At 40.1% G+C, this 25200-nt stretch overlaps 2 protein-coding genes across 3 annotated transcripts in view; both read right to left on the bottom strand.

The window, feature by feature from the left end:
* Positions 1–1300: 1300 nt before the first annotated feature.
* nmt1a (N-myristoyltransferase 1a) lies at positions 1301–12123 on the bottom strand. The gene is made up of 12 exons (XM_022203576.2): positions 11980–12123; positions 9117–9222; positions 7791–7935; positions 7580–7698; positions 6613–6704; positions 6333–6449; positions 5578–5748; positions 5373–5481; positions 4475–4645; positions 4207–4371; positions 3976–4113; positions 1301–2790 (listed from the first exon to the last, which is right to left on the bottom strand). The coding sequence occupies exons 1-12, from the start codon at positions 12081–12083 to the stop codon at positions 2770–2772; spliced, it is 1458 nt and encodes a 485-aa protein (XP_022059268.1). The 5' UTR covers positions 12084–12123; the 3' UTR covers positions 1301–2769.
* Positions 12124–14997: 2874 nt separating this feature from the next.
* plcd3a (phospholipase C, delta 3a) overlaps positions 14998–25200 on the bottom strand; it is a 31681-nt gene continuing 21478 nt past the window's right edge. For both annotated transcript variants that reach the window (XM_022203574.2, XM_051941019.1), the window contains 12 exons: positions 24207–24336; positions 23432–23657; positions 21093–21294; positions 20842–20986; positions 20481–20633; positions 20227–20379; positions 19995–20145; positions 19721–19837; positions 19326–19504; positions 18465–18600; positions 17317–17466; positions 14998–16170 (listed from right to left, as the gene is read on the bottom strand). In XM_022203574.2, the coding sequence (XP_022059266.1) occupies positions 16028–16170; positions 17317–17466; positions 18465–18600; positions 19326–19504; positions 19721–19837; positions 19995–20145; positions 20227–20379; positions 20481–20633; positions 20842–20986; positions 21093–21294; positions 23432–23657; positions 24207–24336 (1885 nt within the window). In that variant the 3' untranslated portion in view covers positions 14998–16027. The remainder of the gene's footprint in view (positions 16171–17316; positions 17467–18464; positions 18601–19325; positions 19505–19720; positions 19838–19994; positions 20146–20226; positions 20380–20480; positions 20634–20841; positions 20987–21092; positions 21295–23431; positions 23658–24206; positions 24337–25200) is intronic.

The following is a 25200-nucleotide window of genomic DNA, read 5'->3' as shown; positions in this document are numbered from 1 at the left end:
ACCAGGGCTACCACAGTGGATATATAGTCCTGACAGTGAGTCACAGAGGTAGGAGTGTGATAAAATGCAGCTGCATGAGTGTAAAAGGTGGTGAAAAGATGACATTAATAAATGCACCATGAATGCCTGTGGATAAATTCTACTGCCTCACAGGATGGCTCCCAGTCTGCAGAAGCTAGAAGAACAGGACTATTCTTGCATGAGAACTATCTAAAGCACAAAGTTACGCAAGACGAAAGTAAAAACTATGACCTGGATAAGTATGTCGACTGACTTGAATACAACAAAACACCTTCAGGGTTTGAAGAGAAAGACAAAGCGACACACACCCTCAGACATTAAACAGTCTGTGAAGAATGACAGAACATCCATGTAAAAATGTGGCATCCTCCATGCTGAGGAGTCAGTCACGAAAAATAAAAGATTTTAATCTCAGTAAAGACAAGGCGTACGGACATTTGCTGCGTTGAGTTTCTACTGTTCGTTTTTAATTTCACATGGGAGCAAATATCAGACTGTTCAACTTCAGAAGAATTCAGTTATTGTGAGGTGATTCATCTGACTTTAGTGTGACATTGCACAGGGATTTAGTCACTTCTGTTGCATACTGTATTTATTTATTTAACCTTTAAAAGGTCAGGTACTACTTCAATTTTGTGTAGTTTTTTGTATTGCCTGCTTTTACTTTAGGTCCTGAAATGTTTTCACTTTGGTTCAACCATTGTAATTTTATTTAACACTTTGATGCGCAGTGTGGGTCAGGAGATACCCATTTATCATTGGATTTGGGTGACTTTTACGCATATGCTTTTGAGCCATGTTGCGCATCAAAGGGTTAAAGAAGTCCTGTCTATACCAGGTTTAGTATTTTTAGCAGCTGTGTTAATCAGCAATGTGCGTTTGTCAACTAGTTGTATTTTATGCTGCTGAATAAAATTGTAGGAATTTGTCAGTTACTTTTACTAGCATCCCGTCAGCTGACAATCTCTTAAAATTCGTATAACAAAAATTGCACCACTGGAAACTGCTGCACTTCAATGAAAACCCCACCTTGCCCTCAGATGCTGTGTAGTTTTGCAAAAAATGTTTATCTGCATGTCTACTTACTTGCTTTTCTAAGAGCTTTTGTTGAAATGAAACCCCAGCTGCTAAGGAAAACCATAAGATCTCGTTTCCAGTTTCAGGAAAAACCAGCAAGCAGACCCTGACTTATTTTTTTGCCACCTTAATCCTAACATCTTTTAAGTCTGATTTATGTTTAGTTTCCCCTTTTGACAAAACAAGTGCAAAAACCTCACAGTAACTTCTAGATTTTATTTTTTTTTGCTCAAAAAAAAAAAAAAAATCACCTGCATCTTCACATTCATTTCCTGCATCTTAACACCGCGAGATCCTGTTTTTGTTGTTTTTAAATCTGTTTGCAATTAGAATCAACATTTTACATAAGAAACACTTTAATTGGGGCACCTCCCCATCATCCTCCTCCTCACTGCTGTTCAAGGCCCCAGCTCCAACATCCACCCTGAAATATTTCATTAAGTTGGTAACATTGTAGGTTTGTTGTCACTTTCTACATATAGCAGAAAAAAAACTATTAATGACGTTATTTCATCAGACAACTCAAACCCTTACTGTAGCCTGATAGAGCTAGGAACTAAACATGGTGTTGCTACATGCATGTAAACATCTCTTTCAGTTTCTTTATGGTTGGATTATTCATATTTTGAATATACACATTTTTTTTGACTCTTTTTGAGCTCAAAAAGCCTTGAGAAGTGCCCTAAACTTCTTTCCGATTTCGCCCTGAGCCCTCAGGGAAAAACATCAAAGCCAGAAGGGTGAACATTGCAACTGGGGCTCTGCTTAAATCAAGAAGCGTCACCACACAGCTCATCCCTGATTATAAACATGTCGAGTAAACTTCATCAGAACCTTCCACAGCCATCGAAAATGATTGATTTCTGTCTGGGGTTTCTTTTTTTTTTTTTTGTGCAGCAAGCTGAGGAGGACAGTTAATACAGATCCAGAAGAACTGGCATCATCTTCAAGCAGTGCAGAAACATCTCCATGACTGCTCGAAGAAACGGTGGTGAAATGAATAAAAAGTTTTAAAAAAAGAGACAGCCTCAAGCATGACAAGAAAACTTTTAACAGAAGCCCTTATCTCGTGTCCACTTGTGGTATTTATTACCTCATCTTCTTGTTTTCCTCTTTAAAATATTTTTTGATCATTTTGTTTTTCTTTTATCTCTAAAACTTAAGGATGACAGATTTGATTTAATTGCAAAAAGCACTTCCAACATTTAGGAATAAAATAAAACAGTAGGTTCTAGTCTGGATGTGTTAGGGCATCAATCCGCAGTATTGTTTGACATTATTTACATGTACTGTATGTTGGTTTTTTTCTGTTTTCCTTGTAGGTATGCCAACAGTGAGTGTTTGGTATCCGGTAACCTGTGCAAACTGTTCTTGTGTGTGGGTGTGTTTGGTACAATCAAGACAGCTTTCAGATGTATTACAGTTGTTTGGGATGGTAACTACAATGGCTTAAGGTCCGTGTGATGGAGGGAGGAGGAGGAGCTGGAGGCTCTCGCTGCCTCCCCGCCTGGCAGCGGTAGTGCAGGTCAAAGTTCAAAAGGTCAAAAAGTAAAAATGGGCGGTGGGTTTCCTCTCCTAAAGCAGGAAGTCATCAGTCCATCCGTCGGTGGTCGGTGCGATGGTGCGCTCTCCTGGCCTGGTGGTGACACTCGCTCACGGCGTGCAGGGATGTCACTGCAGAACCAACCCGACCTGAGAGGGAAGCAGCGGAGGCATCAGGAAAACGGCTAGAAACGTTCATTTTCAGAGCATTTGTGTAGATTCTGCTGTGTTCCAATGTCCGTACTACAAGGTCCCCTACAAAAAGTTTTAGTCTGTCCAAACACAAAGTATGTCAAATGCCAGAAACACCCAGTTATCCACATAAAGACGATGGAATGCATTTGAAAAACCACCGACGTGACAGATTTAACCCCTCGGTTAATGATCGGGTATAATATATTCTAATACTGCAGCCTTTGTGTTTCGCTAATTGCACTGCTTCAAACCGCAATTTGGATTTCAAAAAGATTAACTGTTCAGCACCTTTTAGGATAGACTGATTACTTTTAAAAGGCCCAGCGTTATCTCTGACCACTTAGTGTTGTATGCACTGGAACATGGTAGAGATTAAGACAATCAGGTTGACTGTAGAGCTGCAACAATTAACTATCATCTACAACTAACCTTTAAGAAGTCTTTATCCTCTGAAAACATTTTTATCAGAGAGCTTTTCCTGAATTTACCTGAGTTCTGTCTTATTTCTCTAAATAATATTTTCAACGTTTCCAACATTGTATTGGTTTTTATACATTGAATTGTGCTTTTACTTTGCTGTTTGTAGTTGCATTATTAGATTGTTATTATAACTTAAAGATGTTTGCGCTGAGGGATACCAGAATTAAAACTGCAGGTGCAGCGTATCCACGAATAATTACTATTCCATGGAGTTGACCACATACATGACTGTTTTTCAGTCCTTGTCAGCAGTTTGCAACAATAACTGGTGACTCTATAGTGAATACATTGAATTTAAGACATTTTACTTCTGGTTTAGCAAATAATTAATGACACAAAGATTTTGCCTATCGCTAACTGATACTTGTCAGAACAAGAGTTGTGATAGTGCTCGATTTGTTTGCATTGGTGTGGATTCAAACGCCAACATAAAGGGTTGGACAGCCTACAACATGAAAAATCTACTGTTTAAAAAATACCACTTTTGTGTGCGACAAGAGTATTTTATGGTCAACTTTGCTGCCATGTTGGGAAGAAAAAATATGAAGACTTTTGTAAAATTAGCTGGAGATTTTTTCAGTGCCTTAGTTTTTAAGATGTTCTGAAAACCTGACGTTACGACGCTGCCATTATAAAAACAAGCACTCTAAGAAAATGCACCTTTTCTGACCCCATGCTGGGACACTTCCAATTGTACAGGTAATACTGTAGATTCCCATCACCGATGCCAAACTTAAGTTTGTCCAAGAAAGTCTTGTTTTCCATAAGATCCAGTGCATTAAAGACATCAAACCCTTTCTGGAAAGAGAGAAACAAAAAGATAAACCCTCATTAGCCGCCCGTGTGAAAACATATCACAGAACACACGCTTTAAAAAGGTGGAACACAAACCGATTTGGCCAGAATGAGAGCGTCAGACATCAGGTCGAGCAGGGGGGTGGTAGTGTGCACGTTGTAGAAGGAGTACGCTGCTTTTAGACTGCGGTGCACGGGGTGATTCATAATGGTGGAGGGCAGTGTGTAGAAACTCAGGAAATCTGTCACTTTGCCATCATTCTGTCAAGAGAACAACCAAATCAACAGTGCCCCTCGGTGTACAACACTAGAAAAATGATCAAGTTTTAACGAGAGATGATTTCGTCTGGTTAAACGTCTTTACCTCCACCAGGTAAGTGTCGATAATGTTCTCCCGTGGCAGCAGCCAGTGCGCCACCTCCTCCTGGTTCATCTCAGGCACCAGGTTGAACTGGCTCAGGTACTCGCGGAGGAGGCGATGCACCACCGGAATATCCTTCTTGGTCATCGGCCGCAGACCAGAAGTCTTCGGGGCCTGAAGGGAAAAAGGCAGAGGAGGTTAAAGACGTGCTGGATGAAGATTATCAAGGTAAGTCCTGCACTTCTATGGAAACACAGCAATAGAAGAAATAAAGAGGACTCAAAAATGCATTCTGCGCAGTATGATATGGTTATAATACCATAAAAAATTATTTATAGGATTATTTATCATACAAACACTTTAAATAAACCTGAAGTCAACATGTTTACTGTTTTAAATGCCCACAGGTGCTACCAGTAACATGGAAAAAAGCCTAAGTGCTACAGATATTTCACTACTCACACTTTTAATTTGTTTCCATACTCATCTTAAATCTGCTCTACAAAAAACACAGCCTGCAGATGAAGCCAAATCAGCTGAAATGTTCCTGATTTTGTTTTTCACATGACTTTTGGTTGCAGCATGAAGTGCTTGAAGAATCAAAAAGTGCAGATTTTTCTTTTGTTTAGAACAGAATCTGGTTAGTGCAAACCGTTTATATTTGTCATTTAAAAAAAAATGAGACGTGTAAAACTCGTTAAATATCATGATTTTAGGCTTAGATTTTGATTATTATCCTGAGGAAACGCCTCGTTACGTATGGTTAATTTAAGGACAAAGTTGAAAATCCAATTATTCCTTTTTTACAGTTTCTGCTTCTGATAAACAGTGTAATTTGGGCATTAAAAAAAATGACCTGCCTTTCAAAACTGACTGTAATTGTGTGTGTGTAATCACCGACCTCAGGCAAACGGTACAACTTCATGGTGCGCTGCATAGTCATGTTTCTGCTCAGGTGGGAGAACTTCACTTCGATTAGTTTTCGTGGGTTCAAAGAGCGATGCCAGTACCTGAGCAGGAAAAACATAATTAGGTAAGCGATCATTAATACTATAAAAGAGGGGGAAAAAAAGAAAAAAAATAGAGTGTCTCTGTATCAGACCCACCTGCACGTGCCCACAGGTTTGGGCAGTACCACTCCAGCAGTGTAGACGGCCTGAAAGATGCCCTGCAGGTTGACCCTTCTGGTGATCTCTCTGATCAGAACTGGAGCCACTCGTTTGGAGCGAAGCTTCTTGTGGACGCAGAGGAAGTTGATCTCAACCATCTTCTTTTCTCTAAAACACAAAAAAAAAAGAATAAAAAAGCATTTTTGTTACTGTATTAAATACAATTTACATTTTAAAGATTAACTGAGACTAGAGCTGGGACTTTAACAGATGGAAAACTGCCTCCAGTTTATCGAGGACTGGCTGTAAATTCAACCCATAACTGGATGCTTGATACAAAAAGAAGTTGTATCTGCCAACTTCTGCCAGGAAAATTCATCAAATCTAACCTGAAATTGCAGTGTTTTACTAATATCGCTTTATTTTACATGTCTCCTTTAAAAATTCACAAAGAAGTCATTGTTCGCACTAACCAGGTCACGTAAAAAAAAAAAAAAGCAAAATTATGCGTTTCTTGGTGCAACCGAGAAACCATTCGTGACTCAGCTGTGACCAAGAGTTCCATGACAAAAATTCTGAAGATACTTTACAATTTATTTTAATTCCATTCATTTAAATGCAAGATTTTCAGAATTTGGAAGTGTATGAAATAAAAAAGAGAATCATTCACAACCAGATTTCAGTAAGCCTGTCACCCAACTGCACTTCAGACGATATTGAGATTTTTTTCCTGCTCTGCTGTGTTGACTTACACGTCATAGATGCGGATGGTGGCAGGAATGGCACTGATGAAGCCGACCAGCTTCTGGTTGGAGTTAACTCTCACTCCACAATGCCACTGAGGCAACCAGCCAGGGGGTCGCAGGGCCCTGAGAAAGAGACAAATCAGTCAGGCAAAGGCAACGGATGACTGCATCACTTGAACTACAGCTTTATAACGGCAAGTATTACCGCATTATAATCATAGGTGACATTTAAATGTATCATCACCACCAGGCGAAAAAGTAATCAATATAAATTCTGAGAAATTACCAGAGCAGGAACTCGGGGGAGTAGTCAAATCTGAACATGTTGTCATCGTCCTCCACATAGTTCTCATTGAGAAGAGTGTAAAGCTCCTTGAGCTGATTTGAGAGAAAAAACACAAAGTCATGACAATTCAGACACAATCATGACCAGAAAACAGATTTACTTTAAATGTAAACTTGTTTAAAAGTAAGAAATTATCATTCTGTATAATCTGTTGGCCTGTGTTCCTGTTTAATCCATAAAATGAACGCACTAATACACTGCACATTCAGCCCGTTTTGCATCAGCTCAGGGAATTTATTCTATGAGGTGTAAATAAGAGCTTCCAGGATTGGGAGTAGAAAAGCGAAACCTGTACCCGACTAAAAAATGGTCACTATCCCCATTGAAGTATACACTGCTCCTAGTGCTTCTGCAACATTTAAAACGCTCTCTGGAGGTTTTACTGTTAGCATTTGTGGGTGCACATTTGTGATTTCACCATGAAGCTCATACTTGTGCAGAGAACATATTCTGCTTCTGACCCAACCTTCATGTTGAGGATCATCGTTGGGAACTAAAACTGGGTCTACAGTTTTATCATACGTCATGGATGGGGCTTGATGCGCTTACAGAACTGTTAGGAAACATTTCGATGTTGTAGGAGCACTACGAGGAGAGTATTGTTGCACACAGAGATGACTTCAAAGGGGAAAGCAGTGAAACTGAAGGCTAGCTGTAGTTATTGCACTGTCTGGGAGCTTCTTGATCTCACCTCATGCTGTTGTGATACTACAAATGGTATCATACACTGCATTTCCAGACCAAAATTACATTATTATATTGTGGTTTATATAGAGAAACTCCCTAACATTTGAAAAACTGGCAAAATACACTGATGAGAGGAAAAGGATGAATGAAGAATATGTTCAGATCGGGCTCTTGGTGGTGAAATATTTTCTCATGTCTATCCTTTCACACATTTTCTTACCACACCAGGGTCTCCCAAGTCGAGGGTGTCCCAGCTGAAGCCCTGTGGGAGGCTGTAGGGTTCCTCTCGAATGTTGTCTTTGTCAGGTTCAATAGAGCCATGTGATGTCACCGTCTCCCCTGAAGGAAAGCAAAAAAAAAAAGTTCCTAACATGAAGAACAAAAACCTGCATTGCATGACACTCGTGTGAGTTCTGAAGATATAATCCTACCTAGCTTGGGTACAGGCTGCGTGTCCCAGAACTGGTAACTCCTCCGACTCGCTTCCTCCATGGTTTTGGCTGGACCTTGGCCAACAGAGAACAGTTCAATGGCCTTTTGGATCTCCTGTAGCTTATCAGCTGGCAATGAATTCACCTGTTGGGAACATTTAGAAGAATTAAAATAAAACAAGGGCAATCACAGATAAATATCGGCATTGTTAAACCTACTAAATTATGCTCCAAAAAACCATAAGGGTCATGGATAGAAGAGTGTCCCACTCTGCAGTAAAGCTGGAGTGACAATAACAGAAAAATTAGACCTGAACTGGACTGTTTTTGCATTTTAGATAATCAGAACTTTAACACCTGAATCCCAGAACCTGCAATAGGGTTTAACCTGCATGGTATGTTTAAAAAAAAAAGAAAAAAAAAGACAATTGCCAAGATTGATTGGGGTCAGAATCACAAAAATGGAAATAAATGTAAAATTTTCAACTTTTAAATTGACTGTTCTTGAATTAATCACCCGTGATGAGTCATTCGGCCTGGAAAATTAGCCACATCTAAGTATAAAATTGTGAGACTTCATCAAAATTCCTTTATTCTACAGGTTTCACCTAAAATGAACATTTACACAAATCACATTCTGTAAAAAAAAAATAAACAAAACAAGTATTTCTGCACTCCTAAGCACAGCTCAAAAAGAAGTTAGGAGTGCCTCAGCTGCAACCAACAGTCACATGACAAAATTCTGTGACTTTTTGTTTGAACTGCAGGCTGTGTTTACACAGAGCAGAGAGGAGTCGGTGTGGAAACAAGTTAGAGGGATTGAGCGCAAAATAAAACACACTTGATTTAAAACATAAATGTGACATGACTCAAAAACGGTATACAGCAGAGCAGGTTGTTGGATGATACAGTCAGAATGGTAATATATCTTCTAGAGTTGATAAGCGTAGCAGTATGAAAAATGCCTCATTTACACCGGGTGTACTAATCTAAGCTGCAAAATATCTAGAATATGTAGTACCACCTTATCTTCTAGTACTGTAACACTTGTGGACACTTGGAAAAATGCTGAATTTAGAACAGATTTTTGTTTTTTTCTCTTTTTCAAAAATGTACATTATTTCTCTGTCATAATGAACAGAAAACATGTTTCAGTTTTCTCTATTCTAGTCATGGTTGTTCTGTTCCCATAGAGGTGCAGGACTTCATGTTGCAGTGAAAAATGCACCACAGTGAGCAAAAAAAAAAAAAAAAGTACCGGAACTGTTTGGGGTTCATGAGGTTAAGGGGTGGAATGTGTTACTTCAGAAATGAATAAAGTCATGCCTTGGCAAGGGGGTCCTGAGCTGCTTCTGTGGCACCAGATTTCTTCTTCTTTTTCTGCTTCTTTTTCTTCTTCTTGGCACCGGTGTCGTCACCAAGACCCCTGTCACTGGAGCAGGACAGAAATAGAAGGCATCCGTTTTAAACTGCCGCCCCAGAGGAACACCATGTCCAGGTCAAAATGTGTCTTCTAAAATGCTTCCAAACACAAAAGTTAAGATGATTACAGTTGTGTTGTACACACTCTGGGGCTACAAGAATACCCATCATAATCAAGCTAAGAATCTTTATGTTAATGTATTTAAGATTTGCATCACGCTATCCCAAAGGAGGAACAACTTTGGACACGTCAGGTAAAAACAGAGACTCTATGTGCAGTTCACTAACCAAACCACACATTAGGGGCTACAACTACTTTCTTAATTTATAATTTGGCCTACTAAATGCTCATCATAGTTTCCAGAGCCCAAGGTGATGTCTTAAAATGTCTGGTTGCATCTGACTAACAGTCCAAAATCTACATATTTCCTGTGAGAGTTACGGCTGATTGGAAACACAGCAATTAAACAACAAAGGCTTAAATTTAGGATATAGAGCGCATCTGGTTCAAGGTTTAAACTGTTGGGTTAACAATTTCACAAATTCCTGTCATCCTCCGTGTGCGATTGTCCCGCTTTTGACGGTGCCTCATGGTGACGCTCGATCACATGCTTTAAATCTATTATACAGTTAATGAACTGCTGTTTGAGCTTTTTAAAAAGACATCTGCCAGAAAAATGTGAATTAAAGATTTTCATTAAACCTTTAAATAAGACAACAAAAAATACTCAGCGAATCCAATCAGTGGTAAGGGAATAATTTCAGCTATAGAGCATGAATTCTTACAAAAACACAATTTTATATGTCATTATTGATTCAAAAGTTAATCTAGTTTGAAAAAGGCTTCATCATTTGTTTAAACTGAGAATTGTCAGGTGTAGCTCCAGGGCAGGTAAGAAAACACCAGCAGTCTATCAGCTAAAATAACAGTCAGAAGAAAGTGACATACAGTATAAATGGCAGCGCGCTGGAGACATATGGTCTGCTGCCCTCTTCATGACCAGCATTAGCGGTTTGCTGATACAACAAACAAGATGCATAGGCGTGACAGAACACAAGTGGATCTGTGGTTAGCACCTCCCACAGTGTCATAATGCTAATTTTTTGATCAGTTCAAACCTGAAAGACCACGAGCATCCACCTCATCTACCCCATCCCATGACCTGAGCAACACGGCATACTTACACTGGATAATCTCATTAGTGTCCGAGAGGGGAGAGAGGCCAAGCGCTGGCCCGTATTTGTAACTCCGGCACAGATGGTGAATCACATGACTCCGAGAAGAAGAGTATGTGGCATCTACGCGTTTGCATATATGTACGTTCAAGAGGTCAGTGAGTGACCGGGACAATGGACAACAAAACATTCAATAGTTTGTTCTCCAGGCTTCCATTTCAATAGAGTGGAGCAGCTAACAGCCAGAACCACTCTTTGTTTCTGTGGTGGGTGCAGGGGGTTTCCATGTAGAAAAGTGGAGCTCATGTTTGCTCCACATCAGTAATAAACAGGGTCGTGACTTTCACCTTGCAGCAGTGTCAGATAAAATTAGGTCAGAAATGTGTCTTATTCAGGTCCCTAAAAATAAATCAAATTAAGCAGTCTATGAAAGGTTGATTCTCTCAGTGGTCAAAATTCCTGCAACTCATGATCACGTCAAAGTCATGAGTGATGAAAAATAGCCACAAAAAGACACTGACTGACTGAATAAAGTTGAGAAATGACTTTCTCCATTTGGACACGCCTCAATATGTGCACGCTTAGCTTCCTTTCATGTGTGTCACTGCTTGGTAAACATTAAGAGAAACCAATGCCAGGCAAAGCAGGATTTCCATTAAAGCCTATTTTCAGAAAGAGATCTTCAGAGCGTGGCAGCTTCGGGATCAGTATCACAAACAGAATCCATTTTAATGCCAAGGAGCTTTACACATTTGAGGAATCTGACTTGTGCAAAACAGTAAACACTGTCAAGGAGGAAAATCTAAAGCAGGATAAATGATTTAAGAATCAAGTGCTGCAACTACAACAGTAACAGTGAGGGCTATAAAACAATTATTGCTAATGAGGCTAACATAAAAGTAATGCCTATATTTGCAATATTATTTAAGTGGATAAGCTGTACAGATTGTGCAGTAATGTGCAAATTATTCGCCTTGGCTTGGTAATCTTTCACATTTCTGTTATAAAGTGGGAATTAAAAGCTCCCTGAACTCGTCAGTGCAGAGGTTTATCATTTTCAAGCTGCATGCACTTTTTTGCTTGTTTCACTTTTGATTAGCCACACAGACAATAGGGGTTTGACAGCTACGTTAGCACGCAAGCTAACGTGCTAAATGTCACTGGGCATGAATTGCATCAGTTAGAGGCACTCGGGAACGGCGTGCGAATACAATATCGAGCTGTCAACTCAATAAAAGCATAGATATTTTTGTGTAAATTGTACTAACGGAAGAAAATGTTGTGTTTTGTGATAAGATTAGCTCTCAAGCGCACTTTGATTTCTCTCTACCCCCATACTACGCCTTGCTAAGGAAAACGACGCTAAATCCCGCCTATTTGAGCGACAGACCGCGGTCTCGACCAATCATATCATAGAACAAGCTAGCCATCTTCCGCTTCAGCCAATAAGGCGGAAGCAAGTGGGCGGGCTAACGTAACGATGGCTGTCTATTCCCCGACTGCTCGCCGAGGCTTTGCTAGTTTGCTTTGCTGAAATGTACAACGAAGCGACGCGTTTTTCGCCGTCGTACGAGCACGTCCGCATTCTCACCCGTCGTCGAAATGGTGCTCGTCATTTTCACAGTCGCTGCAGTGTCCGTGGTCCTCTACATCTTCTTTCTCCGGCAGCGGTGCTGTCTCATTCTCATCCGCCATCTTCAACCAGGAAGTGAGGAGCCACCGCGTGCCCTCGACGCCTTTAAACCTGCCTCGACGCGATTGGCTCCGCGCGCCGATGAAAGCGTCTCAACTGTCGTCTTGGTCCAAATATTTACAATTAAATAAATCATCATAATGGAGGAGTCACGGCTTAATGTAGACGTTTCAGAGACTCTGTTTTAAAATCCTCACGACCTTAATCAAATGTTTGGGATTTTGTGTATTTAACCTCTTTTTTTCCCCACACATACACACTGACATGGATATTAGAACCACGTGGTATGCTTAAAGTCAAATTAAATGAGTGAAGTGAAGCACATGAGAGCTATGAAGTCTTTGAGGAGGCAAAATAATGGCACTAAACAACCACAACAAGATTTAAACTTATCCAAAAACTTGAAAATCACAGACACAGAATTACCCCAGACTCAAAATGACCACAAAGAGACCCAAAATTACCACAAAGATATTCAAAACAACCACAAAAACACTCACAATGACCACAAAATAGCACAAAGGATAACAAAAACAGAATAACCATAAAGAGACACTAAACAAACGCAACAAGACACGCAAATTACAACAAAAAAGCAAAAGACAAAACACCCATAAAGACATTGAACATGACCACAAAGTGACTCAAAACAACCCGAAAGAGACATAAAACAAATCTCAGAGGCTGAAAATGACCATAAAGAAACTAAAAAGAACCACGGAGACACAACTGATGACAAAACAACACAAAGAGACTCACAATGTATGAGGCTTAGTTTTGAAGTCTGAAATAATTGTTTTTACATTTCTCACATTATGTGGATTTAATCTCTTTCTCTCTGATACATACTCACTAACATGGACATTAGTGCCACATGACCTGCTTTCATCCTAAAATCAAATTAAATGAGTGAAGTGAAGCACATGAGAGCTATAAAAGCTTTGAAGATGCAAGATAAAAGGGGAAAAAATGGTGTTTCCATTTATATTTTGTTGCTCTAAAATTATGGAACTCCATTTAAAGTCTCACTTAAATGCAAGGAGACACAAAATGATCACAAACAAGCACAAAGTAAAAACAGAAAGGGACACAAAACAGTCACAGAGACTCAAAACTGCCACAAAGCGGCGCCAAAAATCTACAAAGAAAACACAAAAGACACAGCAGCCACAAAGACACTCTAAATGACCACAGTGACTCAAATGGCAACAAAAATACATAAAACAACCACGAAGAGACTCAAAAGGATCATAAATAGATAGAAAACAAGCAGAACAAAACATAATAAAAGCACAAAAAGACTCAAAATGACCATAGACAGAAAACAACCAGAAGACACAATACAACCACAAAAAGACTCGAAATTATCATAAATTGACTCAAAGCAACCAGAACAAGAAACAACACAACCACAAAAAGGCCCAAAGTGACCACAACTCAGATCAGCCACAAACAGACTCACAATTGCTGGAAAGAAACACAAAGGAATCAAAAATGTGTCAAATAGCTACAAAGAGACACAAATCCACATTAAACAGAGACAAAACAACCACAAAGAGACACAAAACAACCACAAAGAGACACTAAACAAAACCACAAAGAAACAAAAACAACCACAAAAAGACAAAAACAACCACAAAGAGACACTAAACAAAACCACAAAGAAACAAAACAACCACAAAAAGACAAAAACAACCACAAAGAGACACAAAACAAAACCACAAAGAGACAAAACAACCACAAAGAGACAAAAACAACCACAAAGAGACACAAAACAACCACAGAAAGATGAAAACAATCACAAAGCGACACAAAACAACCACAAAAAAGCAAGCCTAACACAAACTGTGAAGTGCTTGGAGTACGTGAAGATTGTACAGTCCTTTTAGGTAAGACAAGGTGAGCTCTACTTTATTCATCCTGGAGGAAATGATGACACTAAGCTGATGTAAGATGGTAAAATAAGATGCAGGTTAACTGTGAGAATTACGAAGTTAATGTTGCAAAGGTACCTTGAGGATGTCGGGTAAATAATGTGTGTTTCCATTTTGGATTACTAAGTATAAGTACTAGTGAGGTACAGGTCAGAGCCCCTGTATGGAAATGCTGTTATTATTTCCTGAATAAATTTTCAAATCATCACTGAGACACTGCATATGATGACAAAATCACAGAATTCACAGGCAACTACAAAAAATAATTTGATGAGTGTGAAATGCATCAGTAAACCCCACTGCTGCACTTAGTTTTTTAACATTGGAACTGCAGTTGCTATCAATAATATGCACCGAAGCACCACATGAATATTAATCCACAGCTTAAAATAGTCCTCAATGATTACACTTGTGTGAAACTACAGTCTTGCATGTTACAGTAAATCATTTTAAAACACAAATTTGTATAAAGTAGTCTAAAAGATTCCATCAGACAACAGTTACATCATTAATCGGTGGAAGTGTTAAGAGACAGACTCATTCAGATAGGTCTGACATTTTCATTGCATTTGTTATCAGTATTATGATATAACTTTATCTTTTAACAATTCAGATTTATCAATCACTTATTAACACGTACGCCAGCAGAATCAATCATTATTAATGCATAAATTGCATTTAAAATTGAACTGCATGAGGAATAAATAGAAGAATAAGGGGATAAACATTTGCTAACACCTAAAACTTCTTTTTGTGACTGATGTTAAAAAAGAAAACTAAAATCCTGCCTTTTTTACCAACATCCTCCTGCATTGTCAGTTCATTTTCTTCTTTGTCTCCTGATATTTCCACCATCCAGAGCTGTTAAATACAAACCAATCATCAATTTATACCTTTACACTGACCTGTCTGCGACATTTTTACACTCTTTCACATGAGAAAACATGAAAAACGTTTAAAAAAAATAGGTCTCACACTGCGATGTGCTATTAGTGCTTTATAAAAACAGCATTTTTTTCTCTCACGCACATTATCACATTCACACGACAGGCTTGAGCGTTAACACTGCAACGTCTTATTTAACTCATCAGTTAGAATCTACCAAAAACCCATGTTGATCATATAAACTGTAATTACAGCGATGTCTGTGCATCACCTTCCATCGCAGCAGCATTTTATCGTCTGTCAGAGCATTAAATGATTCGGTGCATTAGAAAGCTGCAATTAGCGTTAAACCGTCTGAACGTAAAGATGAGAACTGGCAACAAGACATAATTACTCAGCCTACATGCAGATATCGTCAAACATGATTTAGCTAAACACCTTATTTTGTTAACATGTGTGAAACGCTGCTGATAAAAATACAGCTATTGTAGCTCAAGTAAACAACCGTCTGCACATAATACTGTCTCTAATTCAAGTTCATTTGAAAGTTGTGCACCGTTATTATTAAATGAAAGTGCCAAAATATCTTAGAAGTATCAAGTAAGACTAATTGAAAGTGTTTGTTCATGAGCAATGCAACCTCTGGTAATCACTGAAACATAATTAGATCTGTATGAAATCACAGTTAGTGTTAAAACAGCGATATTTCTACTTTTTTTTTCAACACAGCTGCTCGGTCTCCTACTTTAAGCACTTTTAAGATTAAGAAAGTGCCCTTTTTAAAAGCTAAAACCCAAATACTTGAGTGTAAAAATGTCAAAATAGTTCCTAAAATCAAAATACTGTCATGTTAAAATAACACATCTCTTCTCTATTCCACTCATGTGAGTGTTAATGACGTTAAAATTATTTTTTTTTTAAAGTGTCATTCAGCACTGATGCTCCGTCATCTCTACTAAACAACATCCGTCCTCCTGAACTGGGAAGTGGTTTGAGGGTAAACTGGACCACTTTAGGTCCGGACTGGGAGACCAGCTGGCAGCAGTGGTTCTTCTTTCCTCGCATTTAGAGCTTTTTCCTCTTCCAAAGCCTGTCTTTTCAGAAAATTCCACCTTCGGCGTGGCTCTTCACGCTTTTCTTTTAGCGGCCGCAATTCGCTCGGACACAGTCTTGACGGGAACTCCTTTGCGGCTCACTTTCACGTGGATAAACAGCGTAGCCGGGGACAAACTCGAGCCGTCTGCTTTCAGTAAATGAACGTGGCGATAACCTGAGAACAAACAGTGAATCAGACAGCTTGTAAAAGTGGCAATCTGTTGTGTGATACGTGGATTTCATGATCACACTGGAAAAAATGCCTCTCTCAAAACAAGAAAAAATAACGTGTTTCAAGGAACTTTTACCTTGAAATAAGTGAAAAAATCTGCCAATAGAACAAGTGAAAAATGGCTTGGTAGGATTGCTTGAAATAACATGTGATATTTAGAATATTGAGATCTTAAAATTAGCTGAGAAAACTTATTTGAAGCTGTATTTTACTGGGATTGTCAAGCTCAGGTGTCTTAAAATAAGCCAGATATGCTAAAAAAAGGGAAAAAAAGCAGTTTTTCACTCAAAAATAGATTTTTGCTTTCATGTAATCTCCTATATTGAGATGTATTAACCCTCCTGCTGTCTTCATTTATGGGCGCCAAAAAATGTTGTTTACTTGTCTGAAAAAAATCCAAAAAAATCAGCCAAAAATTCCGCAAATTTCTGAAAATTTGCAAAACCTTAGGGAAGAAAATTCCAATGATTCCTTAAGAGTTTCCCGTAGAAGTTTTATTTTAAAAAATCCCTAAATTTGGCAAGAAAATTCTTGTAAATATTTTCAAAAAAATTTTCCCAAAAAATCCTAAAAATATCTAAAGTGACTACATATATATATCAATAAACTTCTAATATATTTTTAAGAACACTCACATAAAAATCAACCAAAATCCAGCGAAATTCGCTGGATTTTGGTTGATTTTTATGTGAATGTTCTTCAAGAAACATTTTTAACATTTCTTTTTTTGCACCAAAAAATGTTCAAAGATTTCCCAAAAATGTTGAAAATGTGGACATCAGAAGGTTCACTGTGGAAATATTTTTTTCCCCACATTTTCAAACTTTAAAACGAGTTAATTTGACCCGAAGGAAGACACGAGGGTTAAACTTATTTTGAGTTCTCTTGTGAAATTCAACTCAAAACAAGATAATTTCAAGATTGTTTGACTTAACAAGATATTTAAGATGCATTGTCTTTAAGCAAGTCGAGCCATCTTGCTGAAATCTCACTTGTTTAGTGAATTTACCTTAAATCAAGCGAGATGAGACATTTTGATTAAAAATAAGACAAATAGACTTGGTAAGATTTTGAGCTTTTGCAGTGCACCTGTGCGCAGGCTTGTGAACGGCAAAGTAAACTGCCCCACGAAGTCGTTCTTGGCCTTGTGATCGTGATCCTCCACCACGAAGCGCACCAGGGCCAGCTCAGGGACCTGCAGCTGGAAGCTCAGTGTGCAGTCCCACCGCGGGTTGAAGCCTGTAGGGGGCGCACACGAGCCGTGAATACACTCATGTGGTGATGAACCTTTCAAACAAACTAATCATGGCGTTGGACAGGGGAGGCTCCTGCTGCGAAAACATGATTTTAAGACTTAAAGAAGCTTATTGATGTTATTTTTTTGCCTCCAGTCTTTGCATCATAATGAGAGAATATTGAATAAAAAAATCGTTATTTCACAGCAACGACTGCATTAAACATTAATCAAGGGTGTGTGAAGAATAAAGGCGTTATCTCTGCTTAACCCTCTGAACTCTAAACAGTATGTGGGCGTTTATTTGGCTCCCGTCACATTTTTACTCACTGTGGGCTGAATTTTTTACTGCAATTTAAAGTCCTGCACTTCTATGGACACAGCGCAAGCATGGCGAGAAACAGATGATTCAAAAAAGTCTTCTGGGCAGTTTAACGAAGCAAAAATACTATAAATCATAACATCTTTAAATGTCAGTTGATTTCTTGGATTATTTATTTTACAAAAATTGAAAAAAAAAACCCTGAGAGGGACATTTGCAACATTTTCCAAATGACTACAAATGTGACCAACACTGCAAAAGAATTAGTGACTTTACATACTGTAAACATTTTCAGATTTTTAATTTGTGTCCATACTTGTTTTCTGTCTGTTGTGTGTAAACACAGCCTGCAGTTCAGCTGAATTTTGGCTACATAAATGTTGGTCACAGCTGACTCACTCATAGCTTCATGGTTGTGTGCCAAATTTTTATTTTTTTATAAAATCTTGTTAGTGCAGATGATTTGTTTTTGTCAAATTTTACAATCAGACATGTAGAGAAAGTGATTTTAAGCTCAAACATGGTTTTACGTCACAGATGAGCAGTTCAAGGACTGTGGGAGAGTTGAAAATCCAACTGTCCTTTCTGCTTTGTAACTTTCTAGCTTTGATAAATGATGTAATTTTAGGCAGCGACACAGTTTTAACGCTTTTATTGTGATGAATGAAATCTCTGAATCACCGTTGTTGTCGATGCGTTGGGTTTTGCCTCTCGCGTTATCAATCGCCACCCCGTGAATCTCCACCCACACCTGGGGGTCCACAATGGAGCTCGCTTTCTCCGTGTTGATTTTTGGCAGCTGCTGTGCAGAAATGATCTGAAAGGGGAGAAAGTAAACTGTTGGAGCAACAAAATCTGATGAGAAATGTACTGGAAGTCCGTCTTAGTTATTCTCAGTACAGCACAAAGCATTCTCTATATCTTTAGGGAGAAGAAGAAAATCCACAAAACAGAACGAGATTCCTTCATGCAATAAATATTGTTTTAGCTGAGTAGACAGCACTGGAATGAAACTGTGAAAGAACACAGTGGCTATAAAGTATTAAGTAAATAACACACACATAAAAAAACCAGGGGTCAAATTAAAGTAAAAAACAGAATAAAGCGTCTTAGTCAGGTATTGTGCTGCCAGAGTAGCTTCAGTACATTTTGTCATTGACTCTCCAAGTTTCTGAACTCTACTGGAGAGATAAAACACTTTTTGCTTAAAATATTTCCTCATTTAGCGTTTCAGTGAGGGTGGAGGTGACTGTTAAGGCCGCAGCCCGATTCACATCATTTTCACGGTAATCAGACCCTTCAGTGACCGCTGTGGATGGAGAGAAAACACTACCATTAGGATGTTTCATCACAGAATAATCACACAGTGCAACTCTGCATTGATTTGCAGGGACTCCTCCTCCAGTAATACACCTCCGACAGCATCCCGGCATCAGCAAGGCTTTAGGTTTTTCATTTCATTTGTCACCTGGCTGCATATGAGGAGTATTTATCCTGGATTTGTGTAAACTAGCAGCAGCTCTCAGTCACACAGTTACTCACTCGTATAGTCAGCTGGGTGGGGATGTGACCGGGGCCTCCTCCCGTGTTCTCCGGGTTGAAGTCGGACGCCGTGCTGCACAAGTAGCTGGGTTTGAGGATGTAACCGCAGCGACCGTTTTGGAGGAAGCGACCCTGGTTCAGGTCCATCTGCTCCCCGGGAGTCTGGAAGTTCAGAGCCACTGAGCAGCACAAGGAGGAGAGAGGAGAGAGGAGTGAGTGACAGCATTTCAGAATCGGTGCATCAGTAAAAGCCTCAGTGGTGTGGCAGCGATTTGCAGCAATGAGAGGCAGTGTGCCATTCATTTGGTGCTCACTGACCACGTTTTTTTTAAAATAAATTGCCTTAATTTGCTGCCACTTAAGCAGCATGTGAGCTCCTAGTCAGGAGTACCAACCCATCTGGCAGCCGCCGTTCCACATTTCCTGAGGATCATAGTTGGATGATTGGAGGCGCTGGCCAGAGGGGTAGATCCGGCTCAGCTGCCTGCTGTTGTGTCGTACAAAAAGCTTCCCTGCAAATGAAGCGACAGAAAAGCCACATTCCAGAAAGCATTGGAGGCTGATTAGATTCTCTGCAGAACCAGCTGCACAAAAGACATGAAATCTGAAATGTTTTTCCGACTCTCCCCCTCTCTCTCCCTTTTATGTCAATTATTTCCACTGTTGTACCCGAGTCTTTGATGAGCCTGAGGGCATCGTTTTCGCAGAAGGAAGACATTTCGTTTGGTGATGTTTCAGACATGTTTTCAAACCCGCGGAAGTGGACGCTCCTGCAGTAAACCACCAGATCCGACAGCTCGGGGCTCAGTTTGGAACAGACCTGGGAGAAGGAAATGTAAAAGAATAATTAACTAAAATGTTCCCACTCTCATACTTTATGGCGATTCTTTCCTGAACTGACCTTTGCAGGATCTTTCTTGGGCGTGTTCTTATTGCTGCCTGCGAGTTCGTCGTCGGAGCTGGAGGAGAAGCTGGCGGTGCTGCTGGTTTTTCCCAGCTGGCCCAGGTGAGGAGTGTGTTTCTTCCCTTTCACCAGAATCCGGCCCCTGAGCTCCTGCGAGGAAGGTCATTGCAACAGATGACTTCATTAGCAAAGCAGAGAGCCGGAGGTGTTTGTAAAAAAAGCGTCCAGCTGTGTGTGTTTGTGTGCCGTACTTCGGGGGAAGGCAGCTCTTTCAGCGGCTGCTCGCTCAGGGGTTTGGTGAGCAGCTTTCTGCCCAGGATGGTGCGGAGGTGTTTGGCCATGACGGCCTGCTGCTCCACAGAACAGTGGTTCTCCAAGGACAGGATTAGAGGGTATGGGGACGCCTGCGGGGGGAGAAACACGGGACAACTCTTATGCTAAGCCATTAAAATGCAATTAGATCACATAATTGAAATGCACAACCCGATAGTGTAACACTGTGGCGTGCCAAAGCTGGAATACTGCAGGGTCGCACAAGCAAGTTGTGAAAGCAAAAAGCCGGTGATGTGGAGCAGCAGGATTTACAGCAGTAAAAGCGAACAAATCGGGCACCTTGAAGGCGTACTGGGCGATGGTTTCGATGACCTCCTTGAAGTGGACTTTGGAGGTTAGAGTGTGGCCGTGGTAGATGACCGGTTCGCCTTTATCTCCGTCCCAGCAGTCCAGCTCCACACAGCGGCAGCCCTGATTCAGAGCCCTGAGAAGCCCACACATATACTTCATCTTAAACCACATTAGAATCACATTTTGTAGATTTCTGCACGCTTTAACTAACTGTAAAGGTGTTTCAGCAGCCTGAGTACCGGATGTACGGCTCGGTGCTGCTGGCGCTGGTGACTTGGTCCCTGGTAAGGTAGGTGTTGTGTGACGAGGAGATGAAGTAGTGGGCCAGAGGGCGGCTCATGTCCTGGTAGACTCTGGCGTGGCCGGGGTTGAAGACGTCGTTCTCCAGGGACAGCATGTACATGGTGAAACCGTTCTGGGTCATGAACTGGTTCCTCTGAGCTGCAACAAACGACAACAATGTGTTTGCACCGAGTTGTTTACTCCTACAGTGGGTTAATCTGTCACTGCTGTGGTGTTTCTGCGCTGTAATTCACTCAGGGGTCAAACAGTTGTGAAATCACTGCAGACAAAGTTTATACAATTCACAATTACAACACAATAGTACACTAACAGACGGGTGACAAATCAATGCTGTGGGATGCATTTTGTTGACATGGTTTGTCTTTACTTAGGCGTGGCTTCAAATCAATACAGACTTGTTCTAAATGATCACCTTTGTCCTATGATGAAACACCTCATCTGTTTCTGTAAACAGACAGCATTCGGTTTAACCCCCTGAATCCCAAGCAGTTTCTGGGTGTTTTTTCACTCCTGCCACATTTTTACTCACTGTGGATTCAATGTGGACTGCAACATAAAGGTCTGCACCTCTATGGAAACTGAGCAATCATGACTAGAAGTACGGAACTTCAACATTTTCTTCTGTGTAGACACCGACATGACATAGTTGACCAAAATTCTAAAAAAAAAACAACCCAAGTTTTGACTATTATTCCACCAAGGAGGCGGAGTCTTCGTTAAAACGAATTGACGGATTTGGAAGAACTTTTCAGGGAAGGTCAGAAATGACACAAGGACCAACTGATTAGATTTTGGCAGTAATGAGGCTTGCAGTGTGGATTCACGATATTTCTGCCACTGGAAATGATATGAGCCTTGGCAGAGTACTGCGCTTTTCTAGTTTACTTGCAAAGATTGAAAAACCTGGAAATAGCATATACAGAATTGTTCCAAGTTCTCCCAGGTGTTACCAAACTGGAAATAATGTTGACTCTACATACTATAGATATTTTACTACTTACAGTTTGACTTATTTCTATACTTACCTTCTATCTGCTCAGTGCAAACACTGCCTGCAGTTCAGCCGGAAAGTTCCTGAATTTTTGTCATGTGACTGTTGGTTGCAGCTGAGTCACAAATGGCTTTTTGGTTGCATCAAGTAGCACAGAATTTTTTGTTTTTTACAGAATCTATTTAGTGCGAATGTTTTTTTGTTTTTTTTTGTGGAGAATTTTTAATGAGATTTTAGGCTTTAATTTGGTTGAGCTTTCCAATGAACACCATATAATACGTTTTTAGTTCAAGGAGCATTAAAAAGTTGAAAATATAACAATTCTTTCTCTTTTTTTTTTACAGTTTCTAGCTCTGATAAATTGTGCCATTTTGGTAATTTAAATTTTAAAAAGTCTAACATGTCTTTCAAACCCTCGGGCAGTTTTTGGGGTTCAAAAGGTTAAAAAAAACTCCTGCAAATAATGTCTTATTTTCATCTAAGTTCACATATTATTTTTTATTATTTACTGACGTCGAGATCATGAACGAGCCCCTTTTGACCTTTCCCCCTGCTACTGAACAGCACAGCATACTGTAGCATTGCCTGCGAGCAAACTTTTCGTCTTATTCATGCCTTTATTCCTGGCAGACCTGACTACTGCAATACTTCCAAAGAAAATAAATCTCTAAACAAACTTGAGATGATTCAACGTGCAGCAGCACGTCTTCACACCAAAACTCACTAGGAAAGCACATTACTCAGGTTTGAAAAGCTCTCCGGTGCTTCATTTTAGATTTCATTTGAAGATTCTCGTCTTCTCCTGACTGGACATCAAAGATCTTCCACTGCCAGTTTATTAAATGTTCTCCAGAGCTTAATTGAAATGTAGGAAGGTGCTGCATTCAGTGTCTTTGGAACAGACCTAAAAGATCTGAACCACTTTTTAGGTCTGTGTTTATGTCATTTTTATGTAGTTTCATGGAATTTACTTTCCTAGTATGCATTTATTGCTGTTATTGTAGGGTTTTGTATTTTATTCTCTTATTTTTATTGATGTAAAGCAGTTTGTGTTGCCCTTGCCACATGAACTGTGCTGTATAAATAAGCCATTCTTATTCTTATTATCATTCATTTTATTTGACCTCGTGCAAACAAAACCAAGTCTCGCTGCTAGAATAAAACTGCATCACTCTTATAGTGCCTCTGCAGCAAACACTGTCATGGCTAAATTACTAGTTTGCCCCATGAAAATATTGCAGTTCCTCTCCTGTAAAGCCTTTAATGAGGGCTCTGAGGACCTACCCCAGTCGTTGAGCTCGTAGGTGAGGATGAGGTACTGAGCGTGATTCAGCGAGGCGTCTTCTCCTTGGTCTCCCAGGAAGTCTCGCAGCTCAGCGGTGGACAAGGTGCAGCCGTTACTCGAGTAGTGTCTGAACACGGCGTCCAGCTCGGGCCGCCTCAGCAGCTCCCTGCAGAACTCCTCGATCTCTATGTGATCCAGGCGGTCGTCGCCCGATCGGTCACACCGCTGGGAAGGCAGTGGGAAAGGTACGAGTTAAAAAAACACACACACAAGCGATCAAACACACAGATTTTTGATTTGTATTTTGGGAGTGCACCAAACTCCCTGTAGAGAAGCATCTCCATAATAACTCACCACAGCTGTGCACACTTACATTAAAAATACAGCTCTCCGAGGAGGGTCAGTATTGGAAATTGCAGGGAGAAGGAGCATAAAACCAACAATTGGGCTGTAATAGAGAGCTGAGGGACATAGCAGGCAGTAATCCCCCTCAATAAAGAAATAAATGGCTTTTGATTTGTTGTGGGGAGGATAAGAGGGAGGGGGTGAAGATGTTGGAGGTGGGGTGGTGGTCGGCCTGCTGCTGGGTTGGTAATTGAACACAGACTCTGGGTTCCAGGGTGTCAGAGGAAAAAACCACACCACCCTAACCAGACAAGGCCACATCTCTGGGCTTCTACCGCCTCACTTCTAACGCTCAGAACTGTCAGGATTCGGCTCACATCGATTAGTTCTACTCAGGATGCGGGTACTAAAGAAACAACAAACCCTGACCTTGAATAGGTTGCGGGCGTAGTGCTCGCTCAGGTCGATGTTGATCATCTGCAGCAGCCGTTTGACTTCGTCGTAGCTCATCTTGCCGTCCTGGTTCTGATCCGCTCGCTTCAGGTAGCCTCGGATCCAGGTTGAGCAGAGAGTTAAGAAATAAAAACAGACTCAAGTACTTGGGCTCCCTCGATTAGGCTTTGTCATTTGTCAAACTGCAGACTTTTGTTGATATTAAACCATTAGTCACCTATTATTTGCCCCAAAGGAAGATCTATGAAGATGAGTGAGTATGTTGATCCTAAAACCAGAGTTTTCAGCATCATAAAAGTGTATTTCGCTTGCTAGATCTCCATGGTAACTGATTCAGGGGTTTAAAACAGCTGTAAGAAGTGTCTGCCTTTAACCTATTCTTTCCCAGATGACTTTCTAGGAGACAAACCTTCCAAACTGTACCTTAGTCGTGCAGTTTTAGCAGCTCAGACTGGAAGTACCATGTTGCATTCAATTTGTGATGCAGAAATTGCATAACTGTGTTTGCATGTTTGCTCCTGATTTGCTGCCACACTGCTGGTGCTACAGCACAGATTATAGCAGATTAGTCTTTTGGTATTTATCACAGAAAGTATTCAATTAACTTTGATTTGGCTAAAAACTAAAGGGATTTCTGCATCTCCTTCATTATGGAACAGTGTGCATTCCTTGAGTGTCTTGTTACAAATGAACTGAATGTAAAATTTAACAGCTCTATTGTGCAACTGCCATGTTAGAAATAAGCAGCAGCACTGAGAATTTCCTACCAGAATTCCTATCTTGTATCATTTGCAGTAACAATGCTGCTTTTCAGTGTAATACATTTTCATATTCTTTATAGCTCTCCATTTTAACAACCTGCGTGTCTATTTTAAAATAAGTGGCACACCATTTTGTGCAGAAAAAGTCAAACATCCACTTTTGTGTCGGCATGCTCAGAGCCTAATTAAGCAAGCCTGGTTTTCAAAGA

The sequence above is a fragment of the Acanthochromis polyacanthus genome, chromosome 21, assembly GCF_021347895.1.
Source record: "Acanthochromis polyacanthus isolate Apoly-LR-REF ecotype Palm Island chromosome 21, KAUST_Apoly_ChrSc, whole genome shotgun sequence".
Lineage (NCBI taxonomy): Eukaryota > Metazoa > Chordata > Actinopteri > Pomacentridae > Acanthochromis > Acanthochromis polyacanthus.
The sequence above is the reverse complement of the archived record's forward strand: the minus strand, read 5'-3'. Positions and strand labels throughout refer to the sequence as shown.

Excerpts from the sequence above, each read along its gene's own strand:
- nmt1a (XM_022203576.2), bottom strand. The coding sequence starts at position 12,083 with ATGGCGGATGAGAATGAGACAGCACCGCTGCCGGAGAAAGAAGATGTA. Across the intron at positions 7,936-9,116 it reads CTCAGGACCCCCTTGCCAAG|GTGAATTCATTGCCAGCTGA; the intron begins GCATGACTTTAT and ends TGTTCCCAACAG. Across the intron at positions 6,705-7,579 it reads ACTTGGGAGACCCTGGTGTG|CTCAAGGAGCTTTACACTCT; the intron begins GTAAGAAAATGT and ends CTCTCAAATCAG.